The sequence below is a fragment of the Tinamus guttatus genome, unplaced genomic scaffold, assembly GCF_059628265.1.
Source record: "Tinamus guttatus ecotype Peru unplaced genomic scaffold, ASM5962826v1 Tinamus_guttatus_pri_ptg000008l, whole genome shotgun sequence".
NCBI lineage: Eukaryota > Metazoa > Chordata > Aves > Tinamiformes > Tinamidae > Tinamus > Tinamus guttatus.
Window position 1 is genome coordinate 3,085,382 of NW_028288542.1, and position 22,141 is coordinate 3,107,522.

General features: G+C 37.7%; 1 protein-coding gene across 1 annotated transcript in view; it reads right to left on the reverse strand.

Moving 5' to 3' along the window:
• CFAP47 (cilia and flagella associated protein 47) overlaps positions 1-21,719 on the reverse strand; it is a 284,853-nt gene extending 263,134 nt beyond the window's left edge. The window contains exons 1-15 of the mRNA XM_088521979.1: positions 21,558-21,719; positions 18,784-18,935; positions 13,123-13,238; positions 11,204-11,342; positions 10,069-10,297; positions 9,296-9,456; positions 8,698-8,831; positions 8,010-8,245; positions 7,053-7,245; positions 5,235-5,448; positions 4,651-4,803; positions 3,069-3,258; positions 2,867-2,963; positions 1,819-2,035; positions 565-809 (exon numbers count right to left, since the gene is read on the reverse strand). Of these exons, the coding sequence (XP_088378105.1) occupies positions 565-809; positions 1,819-2,035; positions 2,867-2,963; positions 3,069-3,258; positions 4,651-4,803; positions 5,235-5,448; positions 7,053-7,245; positions 8,010-8,245; positions 8,698-8,831; positions 9,296-9,456; positions 10,069-10,297; positions 11,204-11,342; positions 13,123-13,238; positions 18,784-18,935; positions 21,558-21,719 (2,638 nt within the window). The remainder of the gene's footprint in view (positions 1-564; positions 810-1,818; positions 2,036-2,866; positions 2,964-3,068; positions 3,259-4,650; positions 4,804-5,234; positions 5,449-7,052; positions 7,246-8,009; positions 8,246-8,697; positions 8,832-9,295; positions 9,457-10,068; positions 10,298-11,203; positions 11,343-13,122; positions 13,239-18,783; positions 18,936-21,557) is intronic.
• Positions 21,720-22,141: the final 422 nt, after the last annotated feature.

Consider the following 22,141-nt stretch of genomic DNA (forward strand, 5'->3'; position numbering starts at 1 on the left):
ATTATACCAGCTCATCTTACTTGGTTAGCAATTAGCACTTCAATAGGAAAGCTCCAACATACTCTAGATAAAACACTTTATTTAATAGGGAAAGCAGAAGCTCACATCTTGAGTACATCCAACAAATATTGGTCCATAACACAAGTGGACAATAATCCCAGTCTATAGGTTGAATTTCACTGGTATTGCTACTCACTGTCTACATGGACTTCTAAACAGTTTCACTCATTTGCAAAAACTTCCTCTCTTTATGAGTTATATGCTGCCACTGCCAGTAAATAGCAGCCTCCTTTTTATAGCAGCTTGCACTCAGACTAATGATTACACAAGAGCTGTTTGCTGCACACAGAAACAGCAGCCTGGAGCCAATACGCAGAGGTGGGGCTTACACAGGGAATGCTGCTACAGTACAATCAGTCTCCAAATGTTGCCGTGGTACAAACACTCTCCGACTCGAAAGTGTTTTTGGGTAAAACAAATGTTGACTCTCAGCTAAAAATGTAATTTGTGGCATCAGCTGATTGTCTTATTTGACATTATCCACATTCAAGACACATACTATACCTTTAGATGGCCGTATCGAAAATGAAGTATTTTTATCAGTAATTATAGGTTTCCAAGAAAACTCAGCAGAATAGTTTCTGCGATTGCATACTCTGACAGTTCTTCGAAATTCTGTCTCTGCCAGATAGCCAGGAATAGGATTTATAATCAACTCCTTTGCAGACAGCTCAAGCTCAACAGACACTGCTTTTGCTATTACCAGCACATGCCCAGTGTTCCCATTATTTATTGTGTATGTGAAAGACCTGCAATGTTTAAAAAAAAAAAAAAAAGTATTTATATATTACATAGTAGTCAAAATACGTTTATATAAATCATTGGCAAGAAAACTTAATGAAGCAATTTGCATATAACTCGACATACACTGTTTTAACATCATTAGTAAAGTGAGAATTTCATCCTGATACCCAAAAATATAGAAGAAGATTTGCCTATAGAATCACCTAGGCAGAGATGTAATGACAGATCTGAATATGGATGGCAAAGATGCAACACTATGCTGGAAAAAAACATAGTAAATAAAGAGAAAAATTTTCCCTAATATACTAACATGCCTTTATTTTTTTTTCTTTTTCTTGAAATACCTATAGCAATAGCAGGCTTCTATCAAGACAGACAGGTATATGTATATACATTCCTTCCTAAACACAACCCTAATACTCACTACATGTGACAGTGTGCTCCTTCCCTCCCTGCAAGGTCCTCTTGCCACCTGTCCCCTGTCTCAGCTTTACTTCTCCATAAACCACACCTAGGCCAGTGCTAATTGAGCATGTGCCAACCAAAATGCATGTACTACGCAAACACGAATGAGCCAGTCATCTCCTGCCCCACTAGGTAGGGAGCAGCGCAGAGCCCATCGGGTTCTCCTGTACTGCAGAACCTCCTCCTGAGCAGGGACACCTCTCCAGGTGACTCCTTGAGGTGGAGCGATTCCTTACCCACAACAGGTCCACAGGAAGGGGCCAATTGCATGCTGGAACTTTGCAAAATTTTGGTGAATAGTATCTCTGATTGACTGTGCACATAATCCTTCAGACATAAACACTGTTGACTAAGTCTGAGACAAAGACTGGATCCTGGTGTCCCCAGATTCCTCTGAGGAGGAGTTTGGAAAGCAAAGGGGTCCATTCAGAATCTCATGACTCTATGGGAATCATAATTACACGGAGTCTAAAATAATCATGTGAAATGTTTCTTTGTTGTATTACTATAAGGCAAATATGTAAATCAAGACAAATGAAAGAGCCTTACTTTTGAAAAATCCCAAGTGTGTTGGTCTCAAATACTACTGGAATATAAGCCTTGGAAAGAGGAGGCACCACCTGAGACAATGGACTCGTCTGCTGCAACTCATCAGGCTCAATCTCAATTTGTACCCATATATGAACCAACAAGTTATTGATGATATGCAGTCTTCTGACCGATATTGACTGCACACAAACATCACCAAAGTTTATAGTAGAAGGACCTGGAATATATATGAAATGAAATCTTCAACATGACAAAGTAAAAATTAAATATTAGGAAGCCCTAATTACTTGACTTACTGCTATTACCAGCTGTCATGCTGGCCTGAAAACTTTATCATTCATGGCACTGATCAAACATCTTATATAAGCCTCAAGCATCTTATACTTACGTTTATTTTATTGCATTTTCCCCAGGTAAACCAATATACCCAGCTGCTAACTAACTTTTTCCAGCTAAAAAATAGATTAATTATTTAAAAGAAAAAAAAATGGAAAAAAGTAATGAAATATAAACCAGGCTTTGCTACCACACAAGTATTTTTTTCAAGGGAAAATATGCTTTATGACCTGTACAAAGGAGGGAAAAAATCTCCTTTTAGTACCAAATGTTGTTAAGACAAGTCCCTTCATGGGCTCTAAAAGGGTTACTCCCCATTACAGAGCCTCCTTCTGAAATCATTTTTAATGATCATAAAGAGTTGTACTTCACTGAAGTATCACTCTTCACTGCTAACTCCCAGAAACATTCTGAAGACCTCCCTGAATCTTTTTGATGTTAATGCTGCTCCAGATACTACCCCAAAACAAGTCATAGGAGAACAAGGAGCCCTCATTTCCCATAACAGGCCTGAAGTTGTACATGGCTACTCATACCTCACTTCTCATGTCAGAGAAATACAAGCCTACAGTTAAACATTAATATAAATTTCAAACTACCACTGAATTAAGGTTCATTCTTAAGGTGAACAATTATGAATATAAATTGTGTTACTATAAATAAGTACTTCTTTAACAACTACACACATTTAGTAACCCAAGTGAAATCTTACCAATGTGTATCTGATGAAGCTGTTTTGGTGTCAAAGTTAGGCTACAATCTTCCTTCTCTTGGGCAGAAATTGGCACGGCATTCAGCCCATTCCAAATCTGCAGTGACCACAAAACATTTTCTCAGAGTAGGATCAAAATTTTTATGCTTTGTTACACAGTAATTACTTCATGCTTATATTACTGCTCAAGCATTTAACTTACTTCTTCACTTGAGGATTTAGAACCAATTGCTTCCAACTTTCGACTAGTTAATAGGCAATCTTCATCTAATGGAAGCATTCTGAGATGTAGCTTCTCCTTCTGAATATCTGTGATTGAGATCTTTGGTGAAATAAGCCCATCTGCTGGTTTAAGGCCTATGTTTATAGAATCATTATAAGCATCAAATTCCCTACAAGAAGGAAAAGAAAAAGAGCATGGAAATGTAGATATGTGGACATTCTATGTTCTATACATTAACTGATCTATTAAAAAAAATAAGATTTGAAATATATTTCACTATCAAAAAAAGTATATCAAGTGTTGAGAAGTCTTTACTGTATTGTTTAAGCAAGGAATATAACCAGCTGCATACCACAGAGTATGCATACCCTAAGATGATGCTTCCCATAACAGGGCTAAATGATTGCAAATATGGCTCCTGCAATAAAGATATTGTAGAATATCTAAAAAAAAAAAATCTTAAACAAAAGAGCTGTTTAAAAGTTATCAAATGCCAGTATTACAAAGCAACCTTTAATTGCATATATACTAACTGGAGGACCTACTGCCTATTTCCACAGTAATTAACAATTAACTTTTCTTGGTCAGAGTTTAACTCCAACCAATTTCACCTGCAGCTGTATTTGAGACCTCCAGACCTCTTACCACATATTTCATAGCAAGTACTTAGAAAATTATGACCAAGTTCCATAACACCAAGAGAATTGATTTGCTAACCATGATATTCTCCTTTCCATGCCTGCAGTCAAATGTGCAAGTTGCATTCATATAAAGAACAGCCTCATCCACTACCCAATCCCAGTTTACTTCAAGAAAACCATTTATTTGTAAATACATTAATATTAATCATTGCAGATCTTGTCCAAATCAGCATTACAGAACACAAGGTTAAGTTTACACATATTACTTTCTGACATTACTAATTTTTAATCTCTAAATAATAGGTTTTGCAAACTTAAATTGAAAATATAAAGCCGATTTTAAATTGCAGTTGATTATTGAAAATAGGAAGAATAAGATTGTGTCGGATTCTCCCTTGCTCTTTTTAAAAATTGTATGTATTTCTAATTGATGTGTCTAGCTCATTCAGAAGTGATGAGTTCAATGCATGAATTCTTGCATGATTTGTGTAAAGTAATAGGTAAATTAAAGGCTTACATTGTCCTTCTAGCCTTACTCTACACAAATTCATGAAGTGAGAATTGGCTATATTTGGTTGCTTTCCTGCGGAACAAAATCAGAGAAAACAAAACTTGACAGCTCTAATATTTTAAAAGTTTTTTTTAAAACAAGAAGAATGACACCATACAATAATGTTGAGTTTGCAAAACCCATTATTTAAGAATTTCAAGTATGGCCTTTGTCCATATGTTTGCCCAGTCAGTGATCTAAAGGTGTCTAAATAAACATTTAAACAAAAAGATTTTTCAATACATTATTATTTTAAGTCCCAAAACAATAACCACTTCCAGTATTGGATTAGATTTAAGCAGAATAAGTCAATCTTCATGTATATGCATATTGTTTCATATGAGCTTAAAACCTTGAAATAAATTCTTACCGAGAGGCATCTTTCTGTAAGCGGCGTTGTCTAAATCTATAAATGTAATCTGTATAACACTCTTTATGTGCTTCTTTTTCCAGCTGTTCAAAGTCAGTATAAGAAAATTGTGGATCTACATAATTATAGCTCTCAGTCTTTGTGAAAATAGTCCTAAATATTTAAATAGAATTGTAGTTTCATTATGCATATAGAAAGATTCGGGGGCTTGTCAGAATGAAAACTGAATGATTCTGCTACATACATATTTCATCGCAAACTTTTTTTTTTTTAAATCACAGTTGATTAATATTTGACCTTGCAAAGGAAGCTGGGAGAGTGGAAAACAGAAACTATAAAATAGCTATATCTGGAGTTTCACACAAGAAAGAAATTCAAGAAATCTAGGTAAGAGAGGTTTGAAATGTACGTGTAAGAAGCTTGAGGCTAAGACAACCACTACACATTTAAAAGTTTTCTGCCTGAAAAAAACAGCAAGGTGTTGTATGAGCAACTAATCTTGATCTACTAGTTAAATAAGGTAGGAATCTTTAGCTGAATACAGAAGTACTTGTTTTAGATACTATCTTTTCATCATCTGTTACCTGTACTTTTTATGCCGTTCAAAAGGTCTAATGCTGGCTGAGTGGTCATTAAGAGGAGGTATAAGCACATCATTCTTACAATTCCTGTTTATCTGGTGAGTATGAATTTGTGTTTGGGTTGATTTAAGTATTGCCACAGGTGCAATATCAGTGCACTGTCCTGTGTCATCAGGAACAAACTGTCCAGCTGGATTGGAAATCATTGGTGTTATGCCTTAAAATTCAGAAAAAAAACATGTTACATGCATCTATATAAGTTCTTTCTAAATGAAGGTCAAAATATTAGGTTCAAAAAAGTCTCTGATAATCTATGCTGGTCAGCCCAGCAGCCCCGTTACAGCTATCCACCCCACTCCCTTTCCCTAGAGAAGAGGGAGGGAAGCATCGAGACCAAGGACAACAACGTCCACTTGCCCACGCCACTGGCACACAGCGACAAGAGCCCAAGACACCCCTGCTGTGTCCACCAGTGCCATAGCAAAACTGCAGACCTGCTGTGACTGGCACGTGCACACGGGACAACGTTGTCCTCAGCGTCTTAGGGTTGCAAACACAGGGATTGACTTACAGTGAGAAAAACCACCACCAAAAAAAAAAAAGGGCAGCTCAGACCTTTTTCACGATAGTTTTAGAAAACCACATACACATTAAAATTTATAAAAATAGAAAATGATATTTGGAACTAACCCATCTGTTTGCTCACATCTCCTGAAATATGACATATATGTTTAAAAAACACTCAAAAATTAAAGGAGGATCCATTATTTGACATTCCCGCACACTTTCCCAAAAGAACTTGATATGTCAAACTAAATATATTGGTCTTACTTATCTACAAATTGCCCTTGATTTGGGCATAAAGGAAAATTACTTTCCATTCTTCTAACAACAGAAGTGACTGCAAGCAACTTCCACTGCTCAGGAAGGCAACAGTTCAGGAGGAGGCTCACTCCAATCTCTCCCCCTTCCCTCCCACCCCCAAATACACAGGCAAAGATATGTTCCCTACCACAGACACAGGCCGAAGAGAATAGAAAAACAAATAATCCATCTATATAAGGACCTGAACTACATGATTGCCTCCTCACTTCAGTAAAACGGGGAAGCAGAACATGGGTGTCAGTAGCCTGTGCAGTACAGACACCCCTCCTAACCTCTCCACCAGCTGCAAGCAGGAGCGGAATGGAGAAGTTAGAGCAAAGAGCGAAGGAAGAAAAGCTGACAATCATCAAGGGTAACAATGTGCAAGGAAGAAAACAAGAAATATCAGTAAATGTAAAACCTGGAAAAGATACCCTGCGAATAACCCTTAAAATATATACCTTTATTTTTATATAAAGTTTTTCAAATATTATGAAAAATATAAAAACATGTATTTTTATATTATATAAATATGGATATATTTATACATACACATAAACAAAATACAGAGCCACTAGAAAATGCACTATGATATGTACATATTTAGATTTGTTGGTATATTTCAAATCCATTTAAGCCTTGAATGCTACATTAAACCTTTAGCCCACAGCTATCAGTTATACAGCTATTAAATATATAGATAGCCATGCCTATTTTTTTTCTCTTTGCTTTAACTCTGTCACTACCTGCAACTCAACCTTATAAGCCCTAATGCAATGGCAATCACTGATACAAAGAGAATCTTCATCTTCTAATATATAAAAATTAGAGAGAAAAATTACCCTTGAATCCTTTTTTGTGAGGTTTTTTGTTTGTTTGTTTGTTTTTAAGGCGTAAACTGTAATTGTTTATCACACATACATAAGGTTTTTGGAACTTTTATTTTTAGCAACTTACCAGGATTAATTTTGAATGGAATGTTTTTTGATTTAGATTTGCACACACCAATGAATCTCAAAAGTATTTGGTGAAAGGATTTTGTCTTCAAGATCTGGGAATTATTTTCCTCTCGTCCTAAACCAATGATATCAACAACTTGTTTCTTTTTAAATACTCCTATTTGATTTGGGGAAAATGAAAATATCACCTCCTAGGGGAGGAAAAAAAAATGGCAGTTGAGACATATTAGGAAGAAAACAGAAAAATGATGTGCTGTTATATATTATTAAAACCAATGCTTATTCCTACTGAGTAAAGGGCCCTTGTTATTTTTAAGGCCGTTGTTCAACACTCATTTTTAAAACATGTCAACTACTACATTAAATTAGCAATTTAAAGAATTATAAATTGTAATACATTAGAACATCAGGAAAATCTTACTTGCTCATTTCTCAGATAAAGGATTGCTCTTCACTGTAAAGGATTGCTCTCTCACTGTACTCTAAGTTACAGGTTTCTTAAATTACACATGCCTCCTATTTGACTTAAATTTGACATAGGGTTACTTCTAAGGACAAAAATATATTATGCAGAAATTTCTGATTTACTGAAAAAAATAAAAATAAAATGTGCACATGTGGTAGGCTTATGTGCATAAACCGCACTTTTTGAGTTAGTAAAACATCAAGTACTTAAAGCTAGGGAAAAACAGGGTAAAATTTCCTTAACGCTATACCTTTTTTTTTCTCATTTAAAATAATACTTGCTTCTTCCTGAAATACAACAAAGAACTCTACAATAATTCTATATAAGGAGGACAAATTATACATGCAGGTTACATTAGAGGTCATGGCTAAAGTATTCAATATTGCAGATATATAAAGGAACTTGTATTTTCAAAAAATTCCACCACTGACTATTGTAGAGTAATATAATCCACATATCTACATCATCTAAAGGAAAGCTGTAGGTTACCTTTGTAGACTGTTTTTCAATTTTTCCTTTTTTAGGAGAAATATGAAAGTGGGCAGTCTTTCGGAAGCTGAAAGTTACTGGAAGTGACTCAGATTCATTCCTGAGTTCACAAAGAACTTCAACTTGTTCGTCCAAGAAGCAGTCCATAAAATTAATAACTGGTCCTGGATTGAAAGTTAACATGACAGGAAGCCCAGAACCAGTCAGAGCTAACTCCATGTGAGGAGGATGATTCACTATATTAAAGAGAGAGAGAGAAGGAGGAAGAGGAGGGAGGGGGAAAACATCCACAAATTAGCTTACAAGCAGGAGAGTCATAAGGTAGCTGTATGGTCGTAGAAACAAAGTTAGACAGTAACATGATTTATAGTGCAAACCTCCATAAACTTAGAATATTCGTATTTAATCACAATGCCTGCTACAGAGTACACTCTTCTACTAATGAAAGGGAGACATTCACTTGAAAATTCACAGTAACTTTGCCATCATCAAAGTACTGCTGACTGGCAGATGGCTTTTATTTATTGAATAGCTGCATTTATAATCAAGTTTCAGGTGTTCCCTGACAGCAGGTGTATTCATGACATGCAGGATTCCCTCTTCTTTCTACTCACTGTTACCATAGCATTTTTTAATGCAAAGGGATTAAAGATACAAGTTTAGTAAAAGTACATTCCTATTAACATACTTCTGAGTGGTGTGTCATCATCACTGGGGGTCTGCAGAAAGCCACCTTTACTCCCAACAGCCTCAAATCTTAGAAACAGGACATAATCTTGTTTTGCTGACACATCATGCAGTCCAATGACCCTTTTAAATTTCCTGCAAAAATCACATTTTTGATGTGCAAGACAAAACAAACGAACAAACAAACTGTCTAACAATCAAGGTGTATTTTTCATTTTTAAATCTGGATTCTCTGGCACTTGTTATAACTTAAGCAAGTGATCTTTATCATTCTTTCCCAAAATGGAAGAGTAACAAATTTAAACCTAGGAATTAAAGGAAAATGAAAACAGCATGTTCTCTTGCTCTGGCTGATGCATAGCCTTTTTTTTTTTTTTCGTTGTTATAATAATAGCTCTCCAATATGTTTCAGTCTCTTGATAGTGAAGCATCTATTCTTCCAAACTCTTACAGAAATACTACACTTTTTCTAACATAAATCTGCAGAATGAACAAGAACACTTAAATAGACTTATAATGATTTTCTCTAACAGAATTGTTTATACAATACTTTAGATGCATCAACTTTTCTCTTGCTCAAACTTGGATCAGGAACTTACGCTGGACTAAAGCACAACGTAATCGTAGATCTCTGATAAGGTAGCAAGGTTCCTTGATTGGGAATGCACAATATCAAGGTGGAAACATCTACATCTCTTGCGTTACTCATGAAGCTTAAGTCTCCTAAAAATGCATCTGTAGCCTTCTGAAGATCTGTACCCTACAAAAATAAATAAAGGCAGAATATAATAACAGTTCAGCCAGTCCTACTTCTGTTTTTGGCTACCCTCACACATGCTAAAGATAAGAAACTATAAGAGGTAGAAAAACATAATAATATAAGTAATAAAACATCATGTTGCTTTTAACACAAAATAGTTTAATATTACGCAGCTAATTAATTTTTCAACTTCAATTAAATGTCAGTGTCTTGAAGATTTTTTTTTTTTACAAAGATGATGCTCACTCAGATCAATTCATTGTTAACGAAAATCAAGTAAAACAGCATTCAGCATCTTGGAATATCAAAATTTGTTTTGCTAACTGCTACTACGTGATGACAGCTAGTAAGTCAAATGAAACTACCCGCAGACTAACATGGGAACATACTTAGCATGACTAACAATATGCCACGTGGTTAAACAGCAATATCTAAAAAAATAATACAAAGATAGTAAAATTCTGTTGTTAACAGAAATTGCAGTAGGTCTATGATTAGAAAATAGTTTCACATAGTAAATCCTAGGATACGGATCCGCAAAAGCAAAAATGCAAAAGCAGAAATGAAAACAAGTTTTCAACTAAATTAAAAACTAAAAAACCCTTTTCTTACCATTTCTCCTCCAGCAGCATTGTCCTCCAGTATTGCTACCCAGTCCATACACTCTGGACTTTTATTGTACAGAAATACTTGTTCAGTCTTTGAAGACCCAAAATAAACAGATCCAAAATGAATGCATTTCACTTCATTTCCATGAGGCGCTCCTAGAACTTTAAGAACTTGTTCAACCACAACAGCTTTGATCCGTATCTCTGTACAGTCATGTCCTTCTAGCTCCACTCTGTCAGTAAGAGTTGGCAGGTATGTTACACATACAAAAAAAGTTAGAATAAAAATAACAACTTATTTTAATATTACAATCTCTACAAAACTGAATCACGTTAGAGCATTTAAACTAAATTACTGCCTTTCCATAGATAGGTCAAGCACAAAAATAAGCATATCTGGCAGAATACTTAACAGAAATATTACGGATCAAGAAAGTCATGTTGTGCAAAAACATGGATTCCCCTCAGCCAAACACCAGAACGGGAAGAATCACTTGATACCTGCTGCTTTTGTGGGGAGAGGCTGTTTTTGTTGGAAATTATTTTTTTATTTGAACCTCTACATCTGGATCTCGCTTTTGGTGAGTGGTTCATAACTTTTGCTCAGGCAATTGGGACTAGAAGTTGACCTGAATAAGCACAGAACTGTGACTGTTCCTGCCCGACTGCCTGAGCTTGATGATGCCTCAGAACGCCACAGGACCACACAGACATTACACAAATATTTGTTTTTAGAATTCTGCTTAAACAAGCTACTTTATTCTTGTTGCACAAAAGAATTTAGTAATATACTCTACTGCTCTAATAGAACGAACTATCCTTTTCAAAAGCTTCTGAACATGAGAAGAAAAAAAATTCCTTGCTTTGCATGATTCCAAATTTTTACTGAGGTGTATATCCATATAATGGAAGATCTTTAATAAAGCAACCAGGTACATAATTTATACATGACTGTGCTATGGAGATAATACAATCAGCACATTATTTTAATGAAAATAAATAGAGAAGACAATAACTGACCTAGGAATTTTTTTAGATAAGTATATCCATAATACAGACTTTAGAATTCATACCACATGAAAATAAACTACTAAAATCAGTTTATAGAGCTGGATTTATGCAACTATACACTAACTTACTTTATCACTTCGTTGATGATTCTTGGCACATCTGTACAGATACCCACTTCAATCATCTTTACAGTTTTCGGCTCTACCACTCCACTGGTAGGTTCTATGTTAACTAGGACAACCCCATCATATAATAGTTTAAAAGTACCTTAAAAAGAAAAAAAAAAGATACACAACTTAGAAATCATAACAGTAGAACATCCCCAAACACAGCAGGAATAACAAAACACATGCAGATATTCCTATGGAAATAGGATATTGGAAATTGGAAACATGGAGTGCCTCTTGTAATAAGAAAATTGTAAAAAAGTTTCTAGGGTGTCTCTAAACACTACATTCACATGTCTAATGCCACTGGACAAGTTATCATTGTAACAGCACACTGTAACAGGTAATAACACTCCAGATCAAACTGATGATATCACAAAGAACCTGTAATGTTTTAAAGTACAAGGTACTTTATACACAGTCTAGGCAGCTAGAAAGTTAAGCAAATACCCAGAAAGAGATCTGCTACCTGCAAGTAACTGATAGTTTTCACAACTTAAAACACATAGAGCACAATATATTGCAGAGGAGAATGTTGAATCTCTGTAGGACATGTATTTTAAGGATTTTTTTAAATGTGGAGGAAAAAAAAAAGTGTTTTCATCAGCAGCATTAATTATCTGTCGCAATATGATGAGCAGGAAGAAATACTTTGAAGAGTGGTAGAAAAAAAGGACTGTTTTAGTAAAGATTATCTATTGTCTGAAGTAATATGCAGACTCAAATGAAAGTACTTGGACTTTGTACAAGGGATATGATCTGAAATGCAGGTATCTAATCACTGCTCTAAGCAATAAATTAGTATGTACGACAAATGGCTGGTAATATAAAGCACATACTACATCTTTAAGTTGAATTGGCTAGAAAATACTTTTTTTCCTTCAATAGGACATGCTTTTTGGAGGAAAAAAAATCAAAAAGTTTTTTAAAATGTTTTGGCTAATGAAATTATTCCATTTTCTTAATCCTAGAATGGAATATCTAGTTTGTTCTTAACTTCTCAACAACATAACTAGCTGAAGGCTTGTAAAGTCTGTCAGTGTTTCAATTTGCTTTACTTCACAGGTACACATTAAATAATGCATTTATAAATGCTCACAAATTTCATGTGGTACTAACATAGTTTGAACTATGTTATTTTCTCTCTCAAACCAGCTCCAGAAAAGGTTTAGGGTTGGTTTATTATGAATTCACAAGCTGAGTAAATTAATAGACTCAGTAACCAATCCACCTTTTTCAAAATACCAATATTGAGCATATAAATTAAGTTCAAATTTGGGTCACGTGTGCATTCCTATACAACATTTTCCACATTTCTTACCCTCTTCAGAAGAGTCCCTCAGAGAAATTGAAGGATGCACTTGTTTTGAAAGCTGTATGATTTCAGAACTATTGTGGCAAGGAGAAAGACTCCTCATATTTAGTAACATGTACCATCAATTCCAAAGAATTAAGCTCTCAAGGGTCTGGGAGCTGTATTTGTTTAATCAGTAGACAGCTAATGGGACCACAGAATCAAAACAAAGATAACAAAGCAAAAGATATGATTTGCCATTATGTATGCTGGGTGCTGTAATGTAAAGGACATTAGTTATTTTTACAACTCTCAGATGGGATTCAAAACTAGAGAACTCCTGGAACTCGAAGTTCTACATTCATTTTTCTTCCCTAAGCATTAACACAGTATTTGCCTACAGAAGTTAAAGACCTTTTGTAAAACCTATAAACTACAATGCTGCATATGCATAACCCATGCCTTCAGTTACTTTTTTGCTGCACAGGATCCTAGACTGCTTGGTCACTGAAGTGTTAACTTGTGTAATTTTTTTTTTCCAAGAAAATTAAATCTTTGTATAACTTAACACATAATAAATATTTACCTGGAGATGATCCATGGTTAGTAATGCTAATCTCTTTATTAATTATTTTACTGTTTACAATCACTGTACCAAAATTAATCTCAGGCTCAATTTCCAGATAACAGCATGGAATTAATCTGCAAAGAGAAGAGACAGGATTATATCTGCTCCAAAACTTGAAAATACATTTGTATTTTTAGAGGAACTAGCTTGAACACTACACTACAGTGAAAAAAAAAAGTTCTGCTTTTCCTCTGGTTCTCCTAATAATTGAATATTTATGCAACTCACTTCAGCAGTACAGTACATAGTATTTATTAAGCCGATCTGCCGATCTGTCTCCTTGAATACCACGACTTATTCATGTAACTTTAAAACAATTTAGCTTTAAGCAATCAGCTGAAATAAAACTGTAAAGAGAAACATATACATTCTAATTACTAAAATATATTCTTATAGTACAAGAACTTGAATAAAGTATTTTCAAAGCTGTCATTATCTTGAGTTAACTGCAGCATAAAATAAGTACAGAGTCAACATTTACTAGATTGTATTATCAGCTGTCTCGACTGAAGTTAGAGGGAAAAAAAATGCATGTCATTTTCAGTTAACAGTCTCAGATTATAAACACCTTCTGTGATATTGGCAAAACATACTATATCAAGTACAGGTGGGTAATGACCCAAGCTATCTGTATTTAAGAGCCTCAGCCAACACAATGACTTTGCTGTATTGGGTACTGCATGGCCCTAATGAAGAGCTAATACTTGCTTCAGAAAACTAGGGCTTTCTTGAAGGTCTTAAATTCTAATTTCACTGTAACAAAATATAGTCTGATAGAGCAGTGTTCTTTAAATACCTCTGAACAGGCAGCATAATACAAGTACACTACATTTGCAATGAATCTTTAACAATAAAGAATTCTGTGTTCATTTTTCTTGTTGTGATATTCCAATTTTCACCTGTTTAGAATGATCTCATTTTAAGACCAGGTGAACAAAACCAAGTTTTGTGGGCAACAATAACAGTATCCACACCAACACCTACTAGAAGAATTTTTCTCCAATCCACACACATCTGTTCTGCTGTTTCAGCTCCAGACCTGGAAAAGATGCTCACATCCGACTCAACCTGGAACCTCATTTTTTAACTGTTATAAGGTCACATCTATTAACAAAAACCTGCAGGTTTTGTTTCATGAGAATGCTAAAAAGGATTGCAAAATGAACCTGAGAATTGATCAGGCTTATCAAACAACTGAAAGATTACACTTGCTATATATTTCCAAATACTGCATTTCAAGGTCTCTAGTTCCACACTGTTTTCACCTCAATCTATGCTGAAATCAAAAGGACTTCAGAGGTCTGCTTCCATCTTTCATGTAGCATCTTAAAAAAAAAAATCAAGAAAGCCACTTCAGGGGGTATTTCATGTAGCAAAGGACAAGATACAAACACAGACCGGACGAGAAAGAAATTAGAGAGTTTAACAGTTTTGTGGGTCAGTTGGATCTCATGACCAGGATTCCATGCAACACAGAACATGAAAATGATGAAGAAGATAAATCTTTCTGGCCAAGTGAGGCAGATCTCACCTGTATAAGATATTTCATAAAGGAGAGAAAAAAATATATATGCTGCCATGGAAGGCTACAGGCTCTTTAGGAAAGGCAGCCAAGGAAATGGGAAGTGTGGAAGCTGCCATTTATGCGAGAGCAACTGGAATGAAACGAGCTGGCCCTAAGGGTGGATCACAGAATCCCAGAATGGTTGAGGTTGAGGCTGAGATCATCTAGTCCAACCCCCTTGCTCAAGCAGGGACATGTAGAGCACGTGGCACAGGGTGGCATCCAAGCGGGTTTTGAAGATCTCCAGAGAAGGAGACTCCACAACCTCTCTGGGCAGCCTGTTCCAGGGCTCTGTCACCCTCACAGTAGAGAAGTTCTTCCTCACATGGAGGTGGAACTTCCTATGTTTCAACTTACACCCATTACCCCTCATCCTGTCACCGGCCACCACAGAGAAGAGCCTGGCCCCATCCTCCTTGCATTCACCCCTCAGATACTTGAACATGTTGATCAAATCTCCTCTCAGCCTTCTCTTCTCCAGACTAAACAGGCCCAGTTCGCTTAGTCTTTCCTCACACGACAGATGCTCCAGTCCCTTCGTGGCTCTCCACTGCACCCTCTCTAGAAAGTTCACGTCCCTCTTGTACTGGGGAGCCCAGAACTACACACAATACTCCAGACGTGCCCTCAACATAGTTGAGCAGTGGCAGGATCCCCTCCCTTGACCTGCTAGCACCGCTCCTCCTCATGCAGACCAGGATCCCATTGGCCTTCTAGGCCACGAGGGCACATTGCTGACTCATGGTTAACTTGTCATCAACCAGGACTCCCGACTCCCAACTCCCTCTCTGCAGAGCTGCGTTCCAGCAGGTCAACCCCCTAATCTGTGCTGGTGCCTGGGGTTATTCCTCCCATGGTGCAAGACCCTGCACTTGTCCTTGTTGAACCTCATGAGGTTCCTCTCTCTGCCCCACTCTCCATCCTGTCTAGGTCTCTCTGAATGGCAGCACAGCCCTCAGGAGTGTCGGCCACTCCTCCCAGTTTGGTGTCATCTGATATCGTCTGGATGATGAGCAGGTTAAGAGTGTAGTAGCAAGGATGAAGGACCAACAGAGGTGACTGCTGTGGGTGTTTGTTAACAGACCACCTGTTAGCAGATGAAGCCTTCTACAGACAGTTAAAGGTGGCCTTATGATCACAGGTCCTGTTTCTCATGGGGTACTTTAACTACTTTAATATCTGCTTCAGGAATAACAGAGCAAGGCACAAGAAATCCTGGGGAGCTTTAATGGCAAATTTCTGACACTGATGATAGAGCCAATGAGGAAAGGGGTGCTGCTGGACCTTGCACTAACAAACAAAGGACAACTGGTTGGAGTAGTGAAGGTCGGGGCAACCTTAGCTGCAGTGACCATGAGATGATGGAGTTCAGGATCCTGGAAGAAGAAAGCAATGCAGTAAGTAGGATCACAGCCCTTCAGAAGATCAAACTTTGGCCTCTTCAGTGACCTGGCTGAAAGAATCCCATGAGATAATGCCATAGAAGGAAGGGTAGTCCAAGAAAGCTAGTTAATATTCAAGAATCACCACCTCCAAACTCAAGATTGGTGCATCCCAGTGAGCCAGAAATACAGGAAAGGGTGGAGAAGACCTATATGGATGCACAAGGAGCCTCTAGCAAAACTCAAACAGAAGAAGGAAGTGTGGAGAAGGTGGAAAAAGAGGACAGGTCTCCGGGGAACAATACTGGAGTATGCAGGGATGGCATCTAGAAAGGCCAAAGCCCATTGAATCTGGAAAGGGTTGTCAAGGACAGCAGGAAGGGCTTCTTCCAACATATGAGTTAAAAAAAAAAAAAATGGGGAAAATGTGGACCCGCTGCAGAATGGAGAGGGGGCTCTGGTGATGAAGGACACAGAAAAGACAGAGATACTGAATGCCCTCTTTGCTCCAATCTTGATTTCTGGAAAACCTTTGACACCTTCATAGCCAAGCTCAGGAAGTGCAGGCTAAATGAGTGGACAGTAAGGTGGATTGAGAACTGGGCAAGTGGCAGAAGATTGTGATCTAGCACTAGTTGGAGGCCTGTAGCCTGTGGTGCAACCCAAGGGTCAGTACTGGGTCCAATATTATTCAGCTTGCTCATCAGTGACCTGGACGAAGCAACAGTCACCCTCCCCACAGTTCCTGCAACTAAGCACATCACGTGGCCTCTAAAACTGGTATGAAATATGTAAGACCAATCATTGAGACAACTCATCGGTGTTAGTGTCACATGTGCCAAGCAGATACTTTATAAATAATTTTACTTGCAAAACAAACAACTATAATATTAAACTCACTGAAGCACAAGAGAAATAGAATTCTCTTGGGGACATTTCTATCAAATAAATGGTTACAAGAATAAGTGTTATTGCAGTTTAATGCTGTATGGGAAACTAATTTTTCCTATGTTCTGGATAAATCGCTTCCCAGACTTTTTAAAATAAGTAGGTAGATGTAACTGAGGGAATTGCACCAATTGCTAGCAAAAGGTTGAATCTTCTCATTTTTCTTTCTAAACGATCAGTTAATTTTTAGGAAGAAACAACTTCTTACTATAAAATGCTATCAACGCACGTAAGAGATCCAGAAGTCTACAGATGCTTAGAGTACTACATAAACACATATTAAACTATAACCCATACAGAAACAAAAGCTGGAAAGTGATATAAGTTCAAAGACAGCAAATTAAAGGTAAACTAATGGATAATAGATAGGCAGCAGATATTTAAACTACACAACCCAGGTAATATCTGCAGCTTCCAGACATTTTTTGTATCGTACAAAGTAATCTTAAACTACATTTATGAATTTACTAAACTTCTTCTGACATGCTTTAACATTATTTTCCATCTTGTACAAGATGTACAGATCTTAAAAAAAAAATATTGCTAGGAAATAATTTTAGTGATATTCAGAGACAATGAAAATAAGTATTTTATTTGAGTTGTACGAAACTCAAAATTTGTGGCCAAAAAACTTGTTTTTGTGTCACAGCAATACATAGCGCTCTTATGTAAATCTAAGTTTCATTAAGTACTAAATCCTTAGTAATTTTTGAAATTGACTATTTCATCTTTCAGTATTTTATCAGTAGCAATGCAATAATGCATGTTATTTTTACTGGTGTACCACCAATAACGTAAAATTATTAAATATGTAAGAGTAACAATAATTTGGAATTTGACTAACGAAGCAGCTAAGAAACAGCTTAGCTAACAGCTAAGAAACTGTTAACTCAGAAACTAACCATGCAACTAAAATAAGATGCTTGCTCTGAACAAACATCCTGGCAGATATGGAGTCTTTTTTATGTTGTATATTACCTTGAGGTACCAGATTAGCCTAAAGGTTATGATCTTCAAAAGTAAAATGGCAGCTGGATTGACTGATTGATATGCTAATCAGCAAATAAGCCACATGAGCAACCCCAGAGAAAATTTTAATAGGGTGAGCAGTTCAGGTTTAGATATCTAGCTTTTAAACACTGAGAATGAGGGGACCTAAAGCACGTCCTATATGGTTTTTAAGCTGAAACATATCATTAAAATTTAAATTATACTAGAAGCTTACCAATATAGGGGTTAGGTACAACACACACAGACATACATACACACACACACAGATAGACGAAAATGTATTTGTGACCTCATTTTATAATGCACACATCATTTTTTTAAATTAAGCAACATATGCTTTACTATAATCCAGTTATGTATATATGGACAATTATTAAATATCTTTATATAAATGGCTTTGTATGGATGGTGGAGATGAAAAAGATTAACTTGTCTAATGTTTGTTCAGAATTAGAAATGATTAACTATAATTTCCAATAAAGAGTAACGCAAAGGCAGGAACCTCAAAACTATAGCAATTTAGACATCAGGATGATTAATTTCTTACCTGTGTCTGCTCTCAGAAAAAAAAGTTACTCTTCTAAAGAGACCTATAGTTGCTTTCAATGCAGTTGACAGATTAGTTACCTAACTGTATGTGACATGAGTTGACACACTTTTCACAAGATTAAACCAGAAGCAGTACCAGCAACATATGGAATTTGGCTGTCATACCCAAGTAGGGGGATATCAACTATGTCTTCTTCTATCAAAAGAAGTAGTCTATCATGAAGATCCTCCTCACTGTCAGGATAATATTCCACAATAGCTGTAACTTTAAGTCCAGATGCAACAGGTTTTCCCGGATTTTCCACAATCAGTTTAAACTACAATTTAAAAAACAAATATATAAATTAATTCTTCCAGATTAAAAAAGACTAAGCATACTGTATACAGATCAATTTTAAATTTACAATTGTTTTAAAAATATACAAGAATTTTTAATAAAAGTCCTCTCCTTATTTACCAAAGGCTAGACTTTTCACAGAAACACAGGAAGACATAATGAATACTAAACCATAAAATTACATGGAACTGTTTATTCAACAGATTACAAGCAAAATTAAAAAAAAAATACAAATTACAATTTTGTAATTACAACTTTGTCGTTATAAATTACAAAAAAAAACAAATTGTAGTCCTTCCAAGAGAGCTCTGGATTTGGATACTGCTGCCATTAACCTTCTGAAATGGAAGTCAGTTATTAAGAAGATTCTCCATTAAATAGTATCTGAAAAAGTATTAAGGCTTAAATCTCAATCCAAAACCAGTAAACAAAAGAGGTAGTATAAGAATTTTCCTGTTCATATGACCCATCTTCAGCTGGGGTCTGGGGAAAGTTCAACACAGAATTCACTGAGAGGCACCTTGAAAATAAGAAAATATGCCTGAAAGGTCCCATGTATCTCCACTCTTCATAGGGACAGGGGAAAAACAGAAACAGTGAAGGTCCAAATCATCTTGTCCTCTTTCTCTAAAAAAAGATAAAATAAAAAGCAATTAAAAAAAAAAGCTGAATTATTTGTTGTTTGTGTATCTGGTTATATTCAGCACCCCTGCATATCTCTCCATCGTTCCTCGAGAAGGTGACATGTGAGCATGCCCCCAGCATCTAGTAAGAATGTAGCAGCTCCCATCTTCCTAAGAAAGCTTCGTAATGAGGTCTGGAGTCTCGGTCTCCTTACAGTTCACATCAACCTATGTATAACGGGTTTCTACTATGGATGTCAGCCAGTTTTAGTTCAGCTGAAGTTTATTTCTGAAAAAAAGGGTCATCCTGATAGTCTTCAAGTTCTGACCTGCATCTGGAATAAGGCTGAGGAAAACTAACAAAATGAAGAATAAGCACAGGTCTACTGAATCAAGCACTCACTACAGCTTCCACTTCACAGAAGAATTCTTCAGTGCCACCATAAAAACAGATGTATAAAGTAGGCAATTTTTTTAGTTTTAGAGAAAAATAAAATGCATAGACAGTCTTAGCCAATCTTTCCCTATAAACAGAAGGCTGACTGTTTAGGTAGTGAAAACCACAAATTTACTCAGTTAACCAATCAATCAATTGGTAACTCAGACAACTGATAACTTTGATGACTAATCCAGAGTCCACCAATTCGTAGTTCAAGCTGCTAAGACAGAAAGCAACACTAGCTTCTATTAAACTCCCAAAGTCAGTCCAAGGCTTTGATCCTAATGCTGAAAGCCATTAACAGATAAAATCTAGCTCAATGAAAGACCCATGTAAAGCTCTTAACCACAGCCGGGCTTTGCTGGGGCCATACAGGTTACAAGTGAAGGGCCAAATTGCTTAGAACTGGAAAGAAAGATTACCTTTCAAAAGTCCAATATGAAATGGTGCTTTCAGACTAATCACAGAAATGAACAATCACACTATCTTGAAAACGATTATTAAACTCTAAGAAAGTCTTTCACAAGCAAGCAAAACAAAAGTAATGCTACCCTCAAACCTTAGAATACGATACAGGTATCGGGTAACATAGCTCGCAATCATCACTCGGGAAATTGTAGCAAAAACAGTTACAAAAACCCCTTTAGCTTCTCCGGCACCCTTACACACTGGGTGCTTAGACCTATAGCAAAATGATCCATGTCTACTTGGCCCTCTCAGGACACAAAAAAAAAAAAAAAAAAAAAAAAAAAAAAAGTGGAGCTCATGAGTTTCTAAAGGAATCACATTTCCAGATAGCAAAACAGAAGTTCGGGCAAGCTAAAAAGGGTTTGTGACAAGGGGCCTGACGTCACAGCAAGGGGCCTGACGTCACAGCAAGGGGCCTGACTAGTCAGGCATGGAAGGAGAAATTCTTACCTACGTATGATTTTGGAGAACGAGGAAGACCTCTTCAGATTGCTTATGATCTCAAGCAAACAGAAAGACCTGGGAAAGTTGGACACCGTTTCATTCTGACATACAGCAGCTATTTTTCTGGTCTCATAGAAATGCTTTCCAATAAGAAGCAAACTAAGGCACTCACTCACTTCTTCACACACTGTGGCACAAGAAGCAACTCTAATATTACCCTTTCCACCTTACCAGTTATTAAACTAACGTCCACCTCCGCTTGCAAAACCTATTGAGCCTCACAAGCTATCAAACTTCCAGGGCGGCATTTCCCAATTTTCCACTTGCAGAGGCTGAGCACGGACAAGCAATACATCTACCTGCACCTCTTTGAAGTGCCAACCTAGGCAGGCAAAATTACAGGCAAAAAGCTGCCCTTACACACTAAAAAAAAAAAAAAAAAAAAGCATATCAGAGCCTGATGGAGAGGGGCTGATGACACCTCTCCCTGCGGGACGGCTCTGTGCCCCGAGGGTCTCCCAAGCAGCAGGCGCCGGGGCAGGAGCAGCCCGGGCGGGAGGGACGGTGATGCAGGGGATGCGGGGATGCCGGGGATGCTGCCCCCCGGCTCCTCGCGGCCGCCGCTCACCTGGGGCCGCCGCGGCGGCAGCAGCTGGAGGCGGCAGCTCCTCCCGCGCCGGTTGTGCACGCTGAGCGCGGCGCGGTAGCGGCGCCCGGGCACCGCGCACGGGAAGCGCAGCTCGGCCGGCTCCACGCGCACCCCGGCCACGTCCCGCCACGGCCGCGCCATGGCGGCGCCGCGCCCCGCCCCGCGAAACGGCCCTAGCAACGGACGCAAAGCGCTGATTGGGCGCCAGAGGGCGGCGCTCGCAGCCTCGCCAATCGGACGAGCAGCGCCGGGCCAGGGGGCGGGGCCAAGGCCAAAGCCCGCCCCTCCACGGTGGCTCCCGCGGGGAGGTGCGGGGCGCGTGGTAACGGTCAGGGTTGGATCCGGGTGTTAGCGGGAAATGGCAGCCTCCTGTTTTCCTGTGTTTCTCAGCAAGCAGGTACCCAGCTGATCCCTTCTCTGTGGCAGGATTTCACCAGCCTGGCTAGAGCTTTTCCTGTGGGGTCTCTTCTGAAGAAGAAGCCCGAGTGAGGGGCGGAGAACTAATCAGAGAAGCCCCAGTGAGGGGTCCGAGAGGAAGCCCGAGTGAGGGGCCAAGAACCGAT